Here is an 18,799-nt window from a genome sequence, read left to right as displayed (position 1 = left end):
AAAATGTGTGTCTGTTTCGGTTTTGTACGAGAGTTCTGTTTGTGTGAAGCGACCTTTTGGTACCTGGAATTACAATTAAACTACCTGGCGAACAGAATGAGCAGCTGTTCATAAAAATGTCCTTTGAGTGACTTTGTGATTATGTTGAGTGGAAATATTTGAGTTCACAGTTGAAATATTTAATTAAATATTGAATATTGGATAAATTAAAAGTATTCTTTAAAGTATAATAATGTAATAGAAATGAAATAAAAAGTGCAATATAAATAGTTATATTATATTATCTAACATTATTGTAGTTGTAGCACTGTTCCATCATTCAGGTAGCTACAATAAATGTGTCCATAGTGCCTTCGTGTGTTTATGTTATCACTCAAACCATTTTTGAGGATTTGGCTGAGCAGCTCTGTTGCTGAGACCTTCTTTTAATTCTGTTCGCCTGTTACTTTTGGTCATTTTATCAGCGGGTTCGAACCCTGCAGACTGATATGAACAATGTTGAGTATCGCAGACATAATACCCAGCACACATAGATCAAAAAGGTATTATCAATTAGTAGCAATTCACTGTAAAATATTTCCATACTTTATCAGAAATATCTCAACTATAGAGTAGAAATCAAATCTGAAATTCCATTGAAAAGAAAGAAATACATTTGTTTTCATATTTATAATATGATATTAGTAGGCCTATTGTCGGTTTTATTAGTAATGCTCTTAACATTTAAATGGTAGGCTGTGTAAGTCGCTATATAACATAGTAGTTACGATATTCCATATTGTATTTTATGTATGTAAGTGGTACGCAGTACTCGAATAGTCTATATGTTGGTATGTTTATTAACTAGAATTATCAAGTATGAATGGTAGAAAAATATGCTCTAAGGCCATATCTTATATGGTAACTATGTGTAGTATATTCCTCTTGTTCCTTATGCCGCCTTTTGCCATCGTTGTTTTTCAATAAGATTTTGGCAGCGGTGTTTTAAACAATTCAATTTTCAAGTCTTATCAATTGCTGTTACAGAAAACAATAGAAATCGTTTATCGTCGATATATCGCCCATAGAGCCACATCGCATCGCATCGCATTCGTACAATTAATATTATTAAAAGTCAGTAACTAAGTGCCTTTATTTTATTATTTTCTTTTTTTTGTTTTGTTTTCGCTTTGGAGGGAGTTCTCGCTCGCTCGCTCAGCTGGCTCACAATACACAGTTGGGATTCAGCTGCTGATATGGCGTCAGATCCTTGGTGATGGAGAAGAGTGCTCCATCTCTAACCATTTTGCACATAAGCGCACCCAGATTCTTGGCATCATCGATCCCCGAATGTGCGCGTCCCTCAAATGACAAACCCACATGGGAAAGGGCATCACTGAAGTTGCACGGCCGATACTTGTACCACTCGCGATACACGGCACGCACATCGATCCACTGATTGAAATACGGTGCCTTGCGCATCCGTTTGCGAGTGCACTCCTTGTGCAGACAGATGCCAAAGTCCCAGTCGGTCCATGTGACGAATGCACAGTTGCCCAGTATATTGGATTTGTGCATTTTGGGCAGCAACAGGTTGCGAGCCCGCAACTCTTTGCGCATCCACTCGTGGAACATCATCAGTGCCGTCTGCAGTGGGACGCCAGTGTCAACAGTCTTTTGCTCTATGCCTGTCAGCTCGGTGCAGTATGTGCTCAAGCGTGGCGACTCAATTGGCATCACATACTTGTGGAACTCGGCCTCAATTTTGCCCGTCTTCAGATTAACCAGCACAGCTGGGAATTCTATAATTGAAATACGAATGTTAATTTTAAATTTAAAGAATTCTCTTTGAAAATTCACGACTTACCTATGATCTCGGCTTCACGCCATTGGGGTGGCGCCTGTTTCTCCCAACACGTGGCCTCAAAGTCAACGGCAATCACATAGGTGAAGGGCTGCATTGCCAACTGTTTGGATTTGCGCGATTTCTTTGTCTTGACGGGAGCTGTGGCTGTGGCTTCGGTGGCACCGTTGATGCTTATATCACCCTCGTTGTGCAAGTCGTCCAATTCGTTGGCAGGATCAGGTTGGGCGCCGTCCACATACAATGTGTCAATCAGGCCCAGTTGTCTGCCAAAGAGTCAGAACCAAATATACAAAATTATGGTAAAAAATTTGAGCTTTTTCTTAATGTTTCTTATTCTAATGTACAAATTATGTATTGTTTTTTTTTAGATTTTTTTGTTGTTTTTCTACTTTTTTCTACTATTTTTTGTCTTATTTTTTAATCTTTTTTTTTTGTAGAAAATATATATATATGGTAATATGCTAGTATAGCCCTTGCTACTTGTTGTTATAATACTGACAAATCGAATACAAAATACATTACGATGTAGAGCAGAAATTTCAATATGCCAACAAAGCAGCTACTGAGATCTCAAATTACAGACTACAGTCTACAGACATTTGGATTAATAAACAAACAATTCAATGGAATAACACCTGCGCTCTAGAGGAAAACAATGTTTAATTATTAACTACAAAGACAAATTCGATTTCATTCGACTTGAGGTCGCACCTTCTATGCAATCTTTCATTGCTGCTGCTGTTGCTTGCCATAGCAAACAATCATGGGCTTCTCTTGCCAGATCAGTCCATTGGTCTCGACCAATGCTTGGGCCACCACCACCGCCGACTCTGCCAGTAGAAATGTGACAAATGCCTGTCCCTTCATGCGACCCTGCTGCATCACTTTGATCTCCAAACTCTCGGCTGGGGCATAGCGTGCATAGATGGCTCTCAACTGTGTCTCCGTGACACTTTTGTCTAGATTCTTGATATACAACTTGTTGCTAGGCTCGCCACTCTTGTAGTTCTTATAAATGGGCAGCGTTTCCAGTTGCTCGAGCGGCATCCGTTCTGTGGGTAGCTCTTCATTCGCAGTGGGCAAGACAGCGGGCAGCTTTAATTCGATCTTAGCTTTAGGTATTGCAATTTGTTCTACAGTTGCTGTTGGTATGCTGGGTTGACTAGCTGCCTGTTGCAGCAATTGACGCGCCCGCTTGCGATACTGTTCTGGCACCAACTTGCCAGCTGGGCGCTTCAGCTTGTGTGGCAGCTGCTGCTGGTGTTTCTGTCCCTCATCGCTTTCCAGTTCACTTTCACTCTCGCTGGCCAGCACATCGGTTTGTGTGCCCACAGTTTGGCTTTGGCTTTGCTTTGTCCGTAAATGCAAACCAGCAGCTCGAGAAGCAAATGGAGCCGGCAAATTCATGCGATTCATCAGATGCAGCACTTGTGTGTAAAAGCGTTTCTCACTCATCAGAGCTTCACTGATTGCAGCGAGTATATCGGCATTGATGGGCGGATAGGCATAGCGCAGATATGGCGGTGGTGGCTGCAAAAAGTCACATTCATTGTTGCTGGCATATAACTTTTGCACATACTTGTTGATTTCTGGCTGTAGTGCCGGTGTCGAGTTCTTCGCATTGGAAGCTGTCTTGGCTTGGGTGCATTTGTTTGCTGTGTGGGGCTTGGACGCAGATTCACTTTGATCTCGCGGTCCAAAGGGGCAGACGCGCAACGGTTTGTCCAGTATATCGCTGAGACCCAACAGCTGTTCAAGCGCCGTCTGTGCTTCGGCAGCGTCTGCATATTCAATTAACATGCGGCGGCGACCGAACGCGTTCAGCGAACGCGGTGTAATCAGGCTTAGCTCTTGAATTAAGTCTCCGAATTCGCTCATGGTGCAGGGCATGCTCTTGAGCATTAATTTACTTGTTGCAGTTGTCATTTTAAATTATTTTTTAATTAAAACTGCAAGTTGCGGCAACAAAAATTCGATATGTTCAGGAATTAGAGTGACCACATTTGAAATTAGAAACATACAAGTTTTTGCGAAAATACCAAAAAACATACCAATTTGCTTGTGCCAGCGAACGAATAATTATTCGTGTTGAATTGGGCAATTTGTTGAATGCAGTTTTTTCTATTGTTAAAAATATGAAGCATGTTTATTGTCTGGAGAATAAAAATAAAATAAATAAAGTGTACAATATACACAGCATGTGGTAGTGTGCCCGTTCGGTAATCACAACTAGCGTGAGTGTATGTAATAAACGCTTTCCAACACTATTCAAGGCGCGCTATTTGAACGCGGAACTTCAAAACTAGCACATGCTGTTTGATCAATAATGAAATATAATAAAAACCAAAAACGTTCAACCCGTTACATCTTTATCATTCACTTTCACTAATTGCAGTCATTGGCTGCAGCTAACCCTGACATAACCATTGCATTTAACTTGTCGGTCCACACTTTCGAGCCAGCTGTGTCGCTTTTTCCGGTTTTCTCTGTTGACCAAAATCAAAGTGCATTCGCATGCCGTTTAATAACTCGCAAATCGCGTGCAATGCCATTTAGGAGGCGGGTCCAGTTATAATGGATAATGCAAGGGCAAACAATGCAAATTGCCGATAGCTTAAGTGAAATTGTTTAAAGAGCGACTCTATTTGTTTATTTTAGAGAACTGATGCAACAGCCGCCAGAGTCAATGCACTTTCATCAGGCAAATGGCACATAGTCTCCGTGATCTGCACTGATTTCGTATACATTTGTGGAACACAAAGGCGTTATAAAAAGATCAACACACATGCATACAAGCGAAAGACTCAAAAGTCAGATTGCATAAAATTTGCAATGATTAAATGGACAGCGACAACAACAACAACGATGACAATGCCAGGCCAGCGACATACTCTCACTTTCGTTTGGCGTGCAGTGTGGCTATGCGAATGGGGAAGGGGGAGAGGGGCGGAAGAGGAGGTGGATGTGCACTAACGATGTCCACTGCAAATGCGGAAGCACAATACGAATATCTGGACAGTCGACGGCGGCAAGCAGCAACCAAACTGAAACGGGCAAAAGTTGAATGAATGAACTCGCTTCCTTTCTCTTTCTAAGATACGCGCCGTAATTGAGTGCGCTGCCTTGCGTGAGCCGACGAGATTTTGCATTTTAAGTGACAGTAATGGGTTAATGCAACTATATTTAGAAGAAACCCTCTATCAATTAGCCCAACAACAAAGCTGACAAACGAGAGCAGTCAATGATAAACAACTGTGGGTTCTTTGCTTTTGCATTACCTACATATTTAGGTCAATGTTTAGTTCTTTAAACAAAGTTTGGCACATAATTATGACTAAAAACAAATAACTATACAATTTGAAAATTTCTATTTATATACCAAATCAACTGCAACAGTTTTGTAGTCAATTCATGTCAACAAAATTGGTTTGTTGTTTTACATACTGTTGACAAGCACCCCTTAGCTATTAAATATTAAGTGGTCGGCTAAATTATGCGACACAAACCTGTAATTAAATGGATACAAAAAAAACACACATACAAAAGTGACAATTAGTTGCAATTTGTAAGCTTTGGCACAGTAGTCGACAGTTTAACGATGAGCCAGAAGCGTGTTAATGCATTTCATATACAATATAGTTCTACAACGTTTCTTCTGATGAACTACTAGATACCTAAAGTGCAGTTGAACTAAGTTCATTGTTAAATATATGGCAACTGTGATTTGAATAGTAGCGAAGGTGGCATTAAGTTCCTCAAGTTGTTACTTGTTACTTAAGGTATAACACTCCAACATTTAAAATAGTAGCATAATAGGCACATTCAGCTGGTGATACTGATCAGTAATCAGAATGTTGTGTTGATCCCTCAGTAATCAGTTTCTACTGAATGGCAAACCTATTCATTCCATTTTTTCATTTATTATTTTATTCATTTAGTACAAATAAATACTAACTTTGTTCAAAATATGGTCACACTTTTCAAGAAAACAATAAGTTGCAACAAGTTGGGATTTAAACAAAAACAATGAGTTGTGGCAATAATTATATACTGAGATAATAATTTAAGTCAATTAATAATGTATTTTAAAAAGATGTAAATCCGCGAAATATAATTCAAGTATTTATATATACAGTATATAAAGTTTCTCCAACGATTTTGCTAAAAAAAATACTGAATAACGGATATTATGGTATCATACAAATTATTGTATTAAATATTGGAAATTGTTATTATTAAAGAATAATAATTATTAATATGTATATGTACATATATCTTCTGCTGATGACTTCGTTCTCTGAGAATATCAGATAACAGGGACATGTTAAAAGAAAGCTGTTAAGCAGCTGTTATGTTAGCTAGAACTTCTAGCTTCTAGGCTAGAAGCACATTGCTAGAAATCTTAACAGAGCTGCTACTTAACATCAGCTAGAAGTCATTTCATGAAAGAGTTATTTAGCACAATATACCCACCCTTCTGTATAACAGAAACGAGGGTATGGCGATTGGGGAAGTGCAAGTGTCATAAAAATCGTTGCACTCTTAAACGAGCGAATTTACAGCTAGTTAATTAGTGGCAACACACAGAAAACACGTTCAACGCAAATAAACAGGGCAAAAAACAATAAATATTTGCATACACTCGCACGCATGTGTTGTTCAGTTAAGTTTGGTTTATAGTTTAGCAGAATTTCGCAAGCAGAGACCCAAAAATAGAGCGCAATTGACTAAACCAATCAATGAACTTTGGCTTTCAATAAGTCTATTTGAATGTCTGTCGATGTGGAGACGAGAATATGCAAATGGAGCAATGTGTGATACGGTTTTCAACGAGTCAGAGCAATTGATATCAGTGACTGGACGGTGACGGCGACGGCACGTGTTCCATCACAATTGGTCTTTGGGGGGCCTTTGGCTAATTGCCCTCGTCGATGATTGGGATGATTATGGTCGTGTCCTTGGGTATTAAGTGGAATTGCAATTGATATAGAAATTAGTCAATTGCAGGCTGAAATTATGGAGACACTAAGATGACAAGTTGTTTAGTATATAATTATTATAAATGATACAACTACTTTATATGCATATTGCGCATACGCCGCGTGCAACGGTCGAAATGGAGGCGCGTGCATGAGCCAGACTGACTGAATGTTTAGTGCATCTTGCCGACTGTTCGCTCCACTGCCAACCTAAAGTGTATCTATCTCGCTCTCTCGCATTGTCTGTCTCTCTCACGCTTTTTAATATAAATTCGATTGCAGTTGTGTGTGTGTGTGTGTGTGTGTGTTTGGTTTTCTGACAAAGCATATTTCACCCTTCAGTCATCTCTCACTCACACCAACTTCCAAATGTATGTAATATGTAAGTTTTACTTGTGTGTTCTCTATATACTACATACATTTATATATGTATATTTATTGCCTGCTCTGTCTGTCGCTTGCCATTTGCCGTGTGCTCTTTGCTGTGTGCTCTTGACTTTGGATAAGTTTGGTGAAAACTGCTTTCAGCCGGATTTGCCAACAGCAGCCGCTGCAAGCGCAACAATCGATTTCAAAATATTTTTTTTTTCTTCCATGATTAATTGCTGTACTCACGACTTTCGAGGGCCCTAAAACTAACTGTATTCTGAGCATCTATTTAATTTAGTACATTATAAACATATTCTTCTGTTTATTCATTCAATTACTGCCTCACAATTCACGCTTTAATTCGAAATACAGCAAAAGTGTCCATGTCGTCCTTTAACATCATTATTTGATGACGCAGTTGGAAATGTGTTAGGCAATACTTAAGCATGATGATGAGTTGTTGTCGCTTCTGGTTGTGACGGCAACCAGAAAGAAGCCATCGAAACCAGAAACAGATGATGTCTCTACTTTACTCGACTGAATTGTTCTCTCACGACTTTTATATAATTTGCTGTTTGTAATATTTTCAATTTATTGTAATTTAATTTCTCGCTCAGAAAGCTGGTTTACTTTAATTTGCAAACTAGTTTCATTTGTTTAATTTAGAATTTATGTAAATCGGATATTTTCACACCTTTTATAAACTCGTGAAAACTATTAGATGAAATATTTTTGTTTATAAATTTAGTTAAGAGACTTTCAAGAATCATATTATATTCGATTTAGAATGGGAGAAAAGAAAAGAAAAACAAACTGCTACCCGCTACCGATTATAAATAAATGCAGTATTTTTATTAAATTATACAAAATATATACTAAAAGAACAAACAAATACCGAAAATACAAATATTTGGTATATCGATAAACTGCTTAGATTCTAAATATACCATTGAGTATAAAATATGACAGATTGTAATAAATCTTCCATATAGATATTTTTTAAGATTCGATAAAAGAAATTATAGAAAATTTAAATAATTACAAAGCTTGTCAATTTTCAAGTCAGTCACAAATGCATTGCTAGAGTCTTCTATTTCTTGAAACATACCAAATATACTAAAGTATTAAAAAGTACGCAAGGATATTTTTGGTATGTACTATTAGATTCGAAATATACCATAGAGTATAAAATATGACAAATTGTAATAAAGTTTGTATATAGCATTTTTTAAGATTCGATATAAGAAAATATTTGTAGGAAATATATTTTGGTGAAACAGCTTATCTTGCCAATTTTTAAAGTTACTCACAAATGCATTGCTATAGTCTCCTATTTCTTGAAACATACCAAATATACTAAAAGTACTAAGAAGTACGGAAGTATATTTTTATTATATACTATTAGATTCTAAATATACTTGCTTAATTTTTGAAGTTACTCACAAATGCATTGCTAGAGTCTCCCAATGATCTATTAGATGCACCATTTTTGTATGCTGCTGCTTTCTTTATTGCTTTTACATCAATTCCAAAGTTGTGTTATTGTGTTTGTTTAAAATAAATTGCGACTTTTCGTGACACGCTGACAGTTTCGACTGAATACGAGTATAACAATGGCTATCAGATTTGAATGATGATCATTTGTCAAAGGCGAAAATGTAGTTGCTCCAAGGCATTGTTTGCCTTAGGCAACAACGACAAAAACAACAACAAATTTAAAAAGTATAAAGTAATAAAAATAAAACGCTAAGAATCTAAGGCCATTTATAGCATACTACGCATTTCAATTAATAAAACAGTCATAATTAAATTAAAAATCAGCAATACACTTGCCCCGATTTTGTTGCTATTTGTTGAATGAATACGAATATACATATGTACATATGCATAGGAATATAATACAGCGGATATGTATATAGACGACACAGATTAAGCAGCCATATAGATTGCAAAAGTTATCAGCTTCCAGTTGCATTTTTAATGGTTACAAAAAACTCTTAAAAGTTTTCCATTCGCTCTATAAATTCAGGCACAACTGAGGCCACAACTGTAGCACAAATAACAACAGACCACAGAAAACTGAATTCGACTACTAGATACTCAGTAATAAAATAAAAAATAAAGCAAAATGTTTATATAATATAGTAAGTTAGATTAAAATATTTTTAGTTTTTAGTTTCAGAGTTCAGAGTTTCTTTTATCTGTATAGTTGACATAGGTAGCAAATAACTGTTATACCTTATTTCATGGGTTCGACTACAAGATACTCACTAATAAAGCGGAAAATAAAGCAATATTTATACAGTGGAGTATTTCGATATATTTATTTGAATATTTCCAGAGTTGAACAACTTTCTTTTATGTGAATATAGTAAAGTAACTGTTATAAATTATTTTTCTTATTTTATGAGTTCGACTACAAGATACTCAGTAATAAAACAGAAAATAAAGTAATATTTATAAAGTGGAGAAAATTTCGATACTTTTAGTTGAATAATTTCAAAGTTGGAGCACTTTTTTTTCATCTCTAAAGTAGTAAATAACTGTTATTCCTTATTTTCCCCTTTGGGCTTAGGGTATAACAACAAATAACAAAGCACGCACCAGGCCTTAGGACTTATTGGGGCCACACAACTAACACTAGCTCAACTATGCTTCTACATCAACATTTACATCTATATAGCTACAGCTATAGCTATGGTTACATGTAGATACAGATATTTTTACAGATACAGACTGCACTTTTGCAGTTTCGCTTCAATTGCCCTGAAACTGTCAGTGGTTGGCTTTTAGCGATTGCACTTGAGAGTTGACTCCACACAGCATCCGCAACACAAACAAATAAATAAACAAAGACATAGTTCGCATCCAATTGCATTCAATTACAGTTGCATTTTACAAGAGTAGAAAGAAGGAGGCATGTCGAGTTATTTTTGGTCTGACAGAACTCCAAGTGAGACTAATTGAAGTGTCGCTATTTATTTATAGGGCAACAATAAACAACAAGACTAGACTAAATTGAGCAGAAGGTAAATCCTTACGTATTCCATGAACTCCCTTTAGACAACAGCGTTATGTAACTTGACAGCTACGTAACAGTGGCATAACATTGAAATAGGAACGTGAATAGATCGTGTTAACAGCATGTAAGCAAAAATGTTATACAGCGCTTTAAGTGTTAACATTTCTGCAGCTTAATTATTTCTTGTTATACTCACTTCTTGAAGCATGCGAAGTTGCGTGATTGAATTTTTGATGTATAATAAAGCCAAACATCTCATTTTCTTAACATATGTATTATATGAAGTAGAAGTACCATGCAATTACTTTGTGACAGTCATTCAGAATATCTAATTAAAATAATGCAATAAAAGTTCTGACGCTATCAAAAGCCTGTATCGCATTGCATTAGCATTGTTATTGCTTTTGCTGTTGTACATATATTGCACAATACAGTAACGGGATGAAATTGTATCTACTTTGTTAATCACAACAATGCTGCTGCAATTCATTTTTATGTAAATAGAATTACAGCTGAGTTATCTCAGGGTCTCTGCTGCATAGCCAAGGCAGAGAGAGAGTGCAATGACCAATTGCACAAGTGTAAACAAGAATAAGAACAACAATAACAACACCTAGTTGCGAATACCGTAGCTGGCGAATTGCGTTTCAACAAAAGAAACAACAATAATAACAACAAATGTTAAGGCAAATATTTCACGACCAAGGCAAAGAGAGACGGCAACAGCGAGAGTGACGTCGACGACATCTTGAATATTACGCTCTTTACACTGCTTGAGTTATGCTTCTCACCTTTTGACAGTGGGTGGTTTATACTATATGCCCTGCATTCTGATAAGAATCAAGTGATCTAAGAGATAATGAGAGACATGAGACCTGACGCCAAATGTAAGGGCTATTGTTCTGCTTAAGTGCAAATTGTATTTGCCAATATGTATATTTCACATACTAAGTACATTCATTTATTTCTGTAGTTAATCGCAGAACAATTTATTCAGACTATTGATTTCTATAACATTCATTCATTCCAGCTTAACAGCCATGCACAATTACATAGGGCTAACATACTTATGTTATGATGTAAACAATAATTATCCAAATGCAATTATATTCATTGATCCGTTGGGTACAACTTACCTTGCCAGTCTTATTAAGGCCATTGTGTTGAATTTATTGGTCCAAAAATTGTGTGGTTGAGCGAGAGTTGAGTTGTAAAATGTTCAACTTCTTCTATCTTCTACGAGTATGCGAAAAATTCGATTTGTTATTTTGGCAGTGCGAATAACGGCATTGGGCAAGGGCAAGGAAGCAACGAAGGTGGACCGGCAAAATTTCTTTTGTTGTCTGCGCTGCAGTAGGTAGGCGACATACACATACACACAAGCTGAGCACAACACACACACACGTTCGCGAATAACTGCAGCAGGCATGCAGTAGTGTACGACGGCTTGCACGAAATGAATAAAGTATCAAAAATAAGAACGACGAAAACAAAAATTGCGCGCGCACACAATAACTTCAGTCGATTTTTAAACGTCCGTCAAAAGCAGAGCTGTGAGTCTGCCGCCCGGCAAAGATTGGATAAAAACAAACTCGCAACAACGGCAACCAAAGTGACCTCAAGTAAGATTTCAAAAAAGACTTCTTCACAGGCAAAAAATATACCAGATCTACCGCAATAAATTGTGTGGTTGGTTGGGGAAATTTTTGAAACAAATCGCTAATTTAAAAAAAATAAATACAGCGAATTATGTTGGGAATAGCAATGAAAGATAAAATTCCAAATTTAAGAAATTAATACAGCTTAGATCTTTTTATATTCACCTCTTTATTTTAGTATAATTTTGTCACTGTAAACAATCATCATACGACATTCTGGCAACACTGAGCGAAACAGCGCCATCTAGAAGGCGGTTGTTGAAATCGAATTCAAAATTAGCTGAAATTCTTTATTTCATTAACATAAATATTTTATAGAGTCTAGTCACTGTTATCAATGTATTTATATTACTAAAATGTGGGAGGAGTTGGAGAAATATCGCAATCATTTTCTACAATACGAAATCAAAGATGTTATGAAACCGAGTTCAATTAATTGCCTACAAAACACAGGTAAGTCGTGCAAAACTTTTTTAATTACAGCAATTTACTGAATTATTTTTTAAGAGTGGCACAAATTTAGGGAGCAGCGCGATGGCTGTCAACGTATTAAGAAACGATGCGCAGAGTACTCAACCTATTTCGAAGATCGTGCTCAGCTGGCTTATGGCTGGTTTGCATTGCCCAAGCTACTGAAGGAAATGGACAGTGGGGTGAATTTGACACATTGGCGTGCAATTGTTTCGCTATCGGAGTTCCTGCTGAACCCGCAGCATGCCCAGCGAGCCATTCTAGAGTTCGACATAGTTAGAAAGTGAGTTGCTTTCCACGTTGTCCATTTTGATTCAATTCAATTCTAATCTTTTACAGAGTTAAAAATGCGTTTATGCGCATGCGCTTAAAGTTTCATGCGCAGCATTACAAAGAGGTGGAAACGTATCTGAAGATTTTAAGTGAGTAGCCAGATAATTTCTTTAAACTCTTTCAATTACATTAATATGATTTAATACTCAGATATTCTCTCTCGTTGTTTGCATGGCGCCGATCGCATTGCTAATTGCAAGTGCCTAATGGTTGAATTTTACAAGATTATTAAGGACAAGGAAGCTGGAAAGGAGGATTTGGCTGCCGAGATACTGCGTAATTTAACTGGAAAGCCAAAGGGCAAGTGAAAACACAGTTGACACCAAATGATTTCCTTTTCTTTATTTTCTTAGATAGTAACATTTGTTATTTTGTTATTTTTTAGTTCTTGGCATTGTGCTGGGGGATTGATTTCCTTTTTCTTTTTGATACTTGTCGCATGTCGTTTTTTTCCTAAATATTTTTTTTTATGTATTTTCCACTTTATGCATTTTGATGTATTTGCTTTTTATATTTTATTATTTGCTTTTGGCTATTTTTCTGTTATTTGTTATTTATTTTTTAATTTTTATTTTGTATTGCTTCTTTTCTTTCCAATTTGGTTTTTTGATAGAGTATTTGAGTTTTTGTCTTTAATTTTTCTGAAGGGTTTTAATTTTTTAATTTTCTTATTTCTAAATAATATTTTTTTATCGCTATTTGTCTTCTTTACATTATGCTTTTCCATATTTTGTTTGCATCTGATGCAATCTGCTTTTTTTAGTATTTTCCAATTCATATTTCCTTAATATTAGATTTTACTATTTTTTCACTTCGTATTTCTTTTATTTTATATTTGCATTTAGAAGTTTCCTTGTCTTACCTTTTTTTCTTTTCAATATTTTTAATTTCCTAATCGTATTAATATTTTCTATTTACCTCACCGTAGTTCTTGGCATTGTGCTGGGGGATCCGGAGAACTTCGAGTCCGTGGCTGGGATCTTTAAGCAGGATCCTTGCCAGCCCCTCTATCCGCCTCATCTGTGGCATCATCTGTGTGACATGCTGGACGTTGCTCCAGAACGGGGCATAGAACTGGGCTTCTTCGAGCTGATCCATTCACGTATCCACAACCGCTTGGCCAGGTTCTGGGATATGGCCTGCAAGGCGTTTGCTCTGCTGCTGCGCTGCGAGGAAGGACAACGTCGCTTTGATAATGTTGATGGACTCCGTATGATCAACTCTATGTTTGCGAAGTCAGAGAAGGTGGATAACTATGAGTATGTGGTGTTGATGCTGTTGAACGGGCTTCACAGCAAGCGTGCCCTGTGGCGGAGTCGAGAGTTCATTGAGTTGCCTTGCCATCTGGGTCGTCGCATGGCCAGCGATTCGAATCCTCGCCTGCAGCTGTATTGCCTGAAGGCGCTGCGTGAACTGGGCGTGATGCCGTGCACCAAGCGTTATATTATTGGTAATTGGCTGCCGGAGATTCGTGAGCTTGTCTGTCTCGATGCTGAGGTCGAATGCGCCAGGGATGCGCTTCTGGATTGGTTGCGAAGCGATATCGCTGAAAGCGGTTAAGTTCAATCAATGTTTGCTAAAGCTTTTATTCGTGAATTAAAGTTACTCAAATTGGTTTGTGTGCGCAATCAACATTTGTTTTTAGTTCGCTTTAGGCAAAACATTGCACCTGCTTTCGCCCCTTAACGTTTATCCGTTTAACCGGTTGCCTTTACCCCAACAGCAGTTGTCCCAAGCAAAGCTTGCAGCGGTTAACATCGAATCGGTTAGGCAGCTCCCACTGTTATCTCCGGCTGTTAATAACAGCTGTTAACGCTTTGCGGCATCTGTAACGTGCTATATATTTGTTTGAAATTTTATTAAAAGCGATGTTAATATCAAGTTTGTAAATGTGAAAATGATTATCTTAAACTTTTAGTAATTCTTTAGTATATAATTGTATTTACATATTATTAAAATTATGTTTATATAATTATTTCGATTTCATGTTTGTCACGTTTAAATATAAATTCAAATGTTATACAATATATTTTGGTACTGTTTTTTATGTATTACTTATTTAATCCAAGTTATGTCTTACAATTGCTAAAATCAAGAATAAAATCTTGATTTAAGATTATAAGTTGTCGAAATTGAACCAAGAAGGTTTATTCTTAAATCAAGGTCAAAATTGTACAAATATTCTATAACCATTTTAATGCTTGAATTGTGAATTTATTTGATATTTTCAATTTTATTGAAATTGTTTATATTTTTAAATTATTAAGTAGAAACCATTTGTTTTTCTATATTTTCTATTTCTTGTTCTGGTATACTACTCGCTTTTGGAATCTTCTTTTTAGGTTGTATTCAGATAAAAATTATAAAAACTATTTAAAAAAATAATTTTATATGGCAATAAAGGGTCATATATATTTTCTTTAGCTGACAATCTACAATACTATATTTTGTACTCTGTGGAATATTTTGAATGTATATAATATAGACTTCGGTAATATTTTGCGCTCTATATTTTAATAATTTTTCAGTATATTATTTTAGTATATTTTAAAAATACCGCACTATTTTGCTTTTATTGAAATGGCTACCGGGTATCTCGCAGTCGAGCACTCTCGACTGTAGCTTTCCTACTTATTTCTATTTGCAATTGGAATTTTGCATTTTTGATTTTCTATTTTTCTTGGTATTTTTTTTGCATTTCTATATTTGCAATTTTTTAAATTTTCTATTTAGGGACTGTCCGTATATTACGTAATCACTTAGGGGGTGGGAGGGGGGTTAAGGAAATGATTATGTTTGATTACATGGGGAGGGAGGGGTCTTGGACAATGATTACGTAATCATTTTATAAAAATTTTGTTGTTAAAAGTATTTATTCAAAAATTGGTTTAGCGCCGATTACTCTGTCGATATGTACCGAATGCAATAATTCATATTAATGTAGCTGTAAGCTTCGATTGGAAATCAAAGAAACGCCTTTACCGTGTGGCTGGACGGCGATAGGGAGAATGCCTAGTAATTCAGTAATACGAAGGATGTGAAGACCTCGAATGGCTTGACGAGGACTATGTAGACGACGAAGACGAAGATGATACCTGCGGTTATAAAGAGATTTTGACAAGCCAACTTCCAATAATAATAAATATTAAAGATTTTCTTTTTTAAGTATTTTTCTTTTTTTGTGATTACGTAATCATTGTTAGGGGGGGGAGGGTGTTCATCAAATGATTACTTTTGATTACCAGGGGGGGAGGGCGTCAAAAATCGCAGAAAACGTGATTACGTAATATATGGACAGCCCCTTACCCATGTAAGTTAGTTTTTACGAGTATGTAATGTTGCAATTTTGAACGGTCATGTGAATATCTTGATGCCATCGAGGTGCGAAACCAATAAACTCTATCTAGATCAGCTCACAGGTGTGTAATTCCGCTCCTCAGTCACATCCACTTGCATTTAATGCAAACAAACCTGATTTTTTTTTTAAAAAGCAAAAAAAAGGTGGCAACGAACTTTTCCAATTTCCGCTTCGTGGGCAGCAGCTTCTTGTCGCCAGTGGCGGCAATAATGACTAGCAAGATTACCACGACCCGACCCAGCATCAACATCAGTCACAGTTATAGCAACAACAACAACAACAACCACAACGAGTTCAATCCTCTAGAGTCGCTGGCCACAACCTAACCGCAGTTTGTTGGTGTCTGCGGTTGCCAAGCTTTCCAATGTTTTATGCATCTAGTATACATATAATATTTTGTTGTTGTTGTTTTACTATGTATTTTTCTTTTCGTGGTGACAAAGTTGGCAACGAGTTGCAATTTTTTAATTTATTTGCAGCGCCAGCCTGTAAACAGTTTATGTCCGTATTCTACTCGGACTTGTCTCAATCGGCAAGTTTTTTTCTTTTCCCTCCGCCCTCAGTTCTCAATTTAGAGTGGACGATGCTGCGCTGGCATGTCATCCTTTTTTGTGAACTTTTTAATTACCTCATCTCCTTTTCGACTTGTTTACGAAATACTTTATGCAAATTATGCATAGCCAACAACTTGATTCACACTTTTCGCAACAAATTACATTTTAAATGCATAAGACTGTAAATTGTGGCAAAACTTGCAAAAGACTCGCAAACATTTTATGAACAAGTTTCGCCAGGTTCTCTTAATTTATTTACTTACTTTATTATAAGAAAGAAAAAACACTACAAAGAAAATGCACATCGATCGAAGTTAAAAATACTTTTAGTTAAAACGACTCAACTCCATGGAAGTTTCAGATTTTTAAATTTAAAATTTGTAGGATGTCTGCAACTAGATGCTGATCTCTTTTACTGATGAAAAGGTAACATTTTTGTAAGGAACAAACTTGGTTAAAAGCTTTCTTAAACAAAATAATGCAAATACTGCAAATAAGAGTTATGAGTTTATAAAATTGAAGCTTAACAAGGAAGAGAGCCACAGTTCGACTGTGAGATACTTGGTGTAGTGTGGTGTTATTTAAAAAATATACCAAAGGTATTTTATACATTACTCCATTCAAAATATACCTTAGAGTGCAAAATATACCAGATTGTCAGGCAAAGCAACTAATACCTGTAGTAAGTAGGCGCTTTTTGGTTTTTTTGCTTATATCTGATCGCAACCAAATTTTTAGGAATCATAACAACTATATTTGTTATTGTATGTACTAAAAATCGCTAGCTTCAAAATTACTCTTGGTTTTAGGTTTTTGTCGATTTGCGGAGGCGGAAGTGGGCGTTGAAATATTCGAAACAAATTTGATCTTCGTGCAAACACAATTAGGACTGCCGAAAAAAATGTGTCTTTATCTCTTAGTCTCTGAGATCTAGGTGTTCACACAGACGGACGGACAGACAAACGGACATGGCTATATCGTATCGGTTATTGAGGCTGATCAAGAATATAATACTTTAAAGGGTCCGAGATGCCTCCTTTCTCCTGTTACATAAATTTCACTGAGGCACAAAGTTATAATACCCTTCTACCCAATTGGTAACGGTAAAAGATTACTACAAGAAGGAAATTGAAAAGTTTATATAATGTAATATTGTGAAATAAAGGTAAACTTCATTAAACTTTATCGGAATTATAATTGATTTACTGTGAGATACCGGCTACCCATTTTTAATAAATGCCAAAGAATGCAGTAATATTCTTAAAATGTACTTAATTAATATACTATAAAAATGCTAAAATATACCAAATGCTATATTTGGTATATCAACGTACTATCGAATATGCTTCCCTCTGCCTCTTACATAAATTTCCTGTAGAAACAAAGTTATAACACCCTTCTACTCTATTGGTAGCGAATATGAAAAAGAACCGATTGCTTAGGTCGATCACCTATCAGAACGTCACAATAATATGCATTATGGTTCATAAATATATCTGATAAGCAAAGCTAACAAGCTTTCGAAAGGCTTGTAATCACTAAAGATGCTTTTGTTGCTCATGTTGTTTGTTATTTTTGGGGAAACATCTTCCACTGGCTTCACTTGTTTCACATTTCATGTATCAACTATATTAAAGGTAGTCATCGGTGTTGCTGGAACAGAATAATTACAGCGAGCAGGTGCTTCTATCGATACTCAATACCTTTGCTACTGCTTTGAACTGTTTGAAGTATGTTTGATCTAATAAATCAAAGTTGGCAACAAGTTTGATCCTTTGGTCGCCCCTCTTTGGTTTTCATTGTGTTACCAGGAAGTCAACTGAGCCATTGTGACTGCTGAGATGTGAATGGTTTTTGAAAACGTACAAACAAACTTGATTTGGTCAACAAATGGGCATCGAGACATTAAGAATGAATTGGATGCCCCAATTCTAAATATAAATAAGTTATTATTGCAAACGAATAAACTTGATATTTATTGAAAAATGAATGTATTTATGGTGAAAAGTTAAATGCATTTAACTGTATTGGGGCAATTTTACACACTGAATGTTGGGGAATGCGATTGGGAATCGAGGTGCGGTAGCTTGAGGAAGTGAGAGTGCTATCTGGGTGGGTAATTTAACATAATTTATGCATTCGCCTTTTGGGACATGCACAAAAATAACTCAAGAACGATTGTATTTGACTGCCGGATACCCTGTGCAAT

At 36.2% G+C, this 18,799-nt stretch overlaps 2 protein-coding genes across 3 annotated transcripts; one reads left to right on the top strand and one right to left on the bottom strand.

The window, feature by feature from the left end:
* Window positions 1-1,104: 1,104 nt before the first annotated feature.
* Window positions 1,105-11,761, bottom strand: LOC133841663 (3'-5' exonuclease Snipper-like). Of its 2 annotated transcripts, none has more exons than XM_062274295.1 (3): window positions 11,353-11,761; window positions 1,847-2,109; window positions 1,105-1,781 (listed from the first exon to the last, which is right to left on the bottom strand). In XM_062274295.1, exons 1-3 carry the CDS (start codon window positions 11,373-11,375, stop codon window positions 1,204-1,206), a joined length of 864 nt encoding a protein of 287 aa, XP_062130279.1. In that variant the 5' UTR covers window positions 11,376-11,761; the 3' UTR covers window positions 1,105-1,203. The 2 variants fall into 2 exon arrangements, with proteins under 2 accessions (XP_062130279.1, XP_062130278.1); XM_062274294.1 differs by lacking the exon at window positions 11,353-11,761 and adding an exon at window positions 3,426-3,787.
* Window positions 11,762-12,118: 357 nt separating this feature from the next.
* LOC133844003 (uncharacterized) lies at window positions 12,119-14,306 on the top strand. Its single transcript, XM_062277784.1, has 5 exons — window positions 12,119-12,327; window positions 12,382-12,628; window positions 12,685-12,767; window positions 12,829-12,978; window positions 13,607-14,306. Exons 1-5 carry the CDS (start codon window positions 12,231-12,233, stop codon window positions 14,236-14,238), a joined length of 1,209 nt encoding a protein of 402 aa, XP_062133768.1. The 5' UTR covers window positions 12,119-12,230; the 3' UTR covers window positions 14,239-14,306.
* The last annotated feature ends 4,493 nt before the right edge of the window (window positions 14,307-18,799 follow it).

The sequence above is a fragment of the Drosophila sulfurigaster genome, chromosome 3, assembly GCF_023558435.1.
Source record: "Drosophila sulfurigaster albostrigata strain 15112-1811.04 chromosome 3, ASM2355843v2, whole genome shotgun sequence".
Classification (NCBI taxonomy): domain Eukaryota; kingdom Metazoa; phylum Arthropoda; class Insecta; order Diptera; family Drosophilidae; genus Drosophila; species Drosophila sulfurigaster.
Note: the sequence above shows the minus strand (reverse complement) of the source record. Positions and strands in the feature narration are given on the sequence as shown.

What these genes read in the sequence shown, in the direction of transcription:
- LOC133841663 (XM_062274294.1), bottom strand. Translation starts at nt 3,772, where the DNA reads ATGACAACTGCAACAAGTAAATTAATGCTCAAGAGCATGCCCTGCACC. An exon ending in CTACAGCCAGAAATCAACAA is followed by an intron (nt 2,110 to 3,425) that starts GTATGTGCAAAA and finishes ACTCTTTGGCAG; the next exon opens with ACAACTGGGCCTGATTGACA. An exon ending in GCGTGAAGCCGAGATCATAG is followed by an intron (nt 1,782 to 1,846) that starts GTAAGTCGTGAA and finishes TTTCAATTATAG; the next exon opens with AATTCCCAGCTGTGCTGGTT.
- LOC133844003 (XM_062277784.1), top strand. Translation starts at nt 12,231, where the DNA reads ATGTGGGAGGAGTTGGAGAAATATCGCAATCATTTTCTACAATACGAA. An exon ending in TAATTGCCTACAAAACACAG is followed by an intron (nt 12,328 to 12,381) that starts GTAAGTCGTGCA and finishes TTATTTTTTAAG; the next exon opens with AGTGGCACAAATTTAGGGAG. An exon ending in GAGTTCGACATAGTTAGAAA is followed by an intron (nt 12,629 to 12,684) that starts GTGAGTTGCTTT and finishes AATCTTTTACAG; the next exon opens with AGTTAAAAATGCGTTTATGC.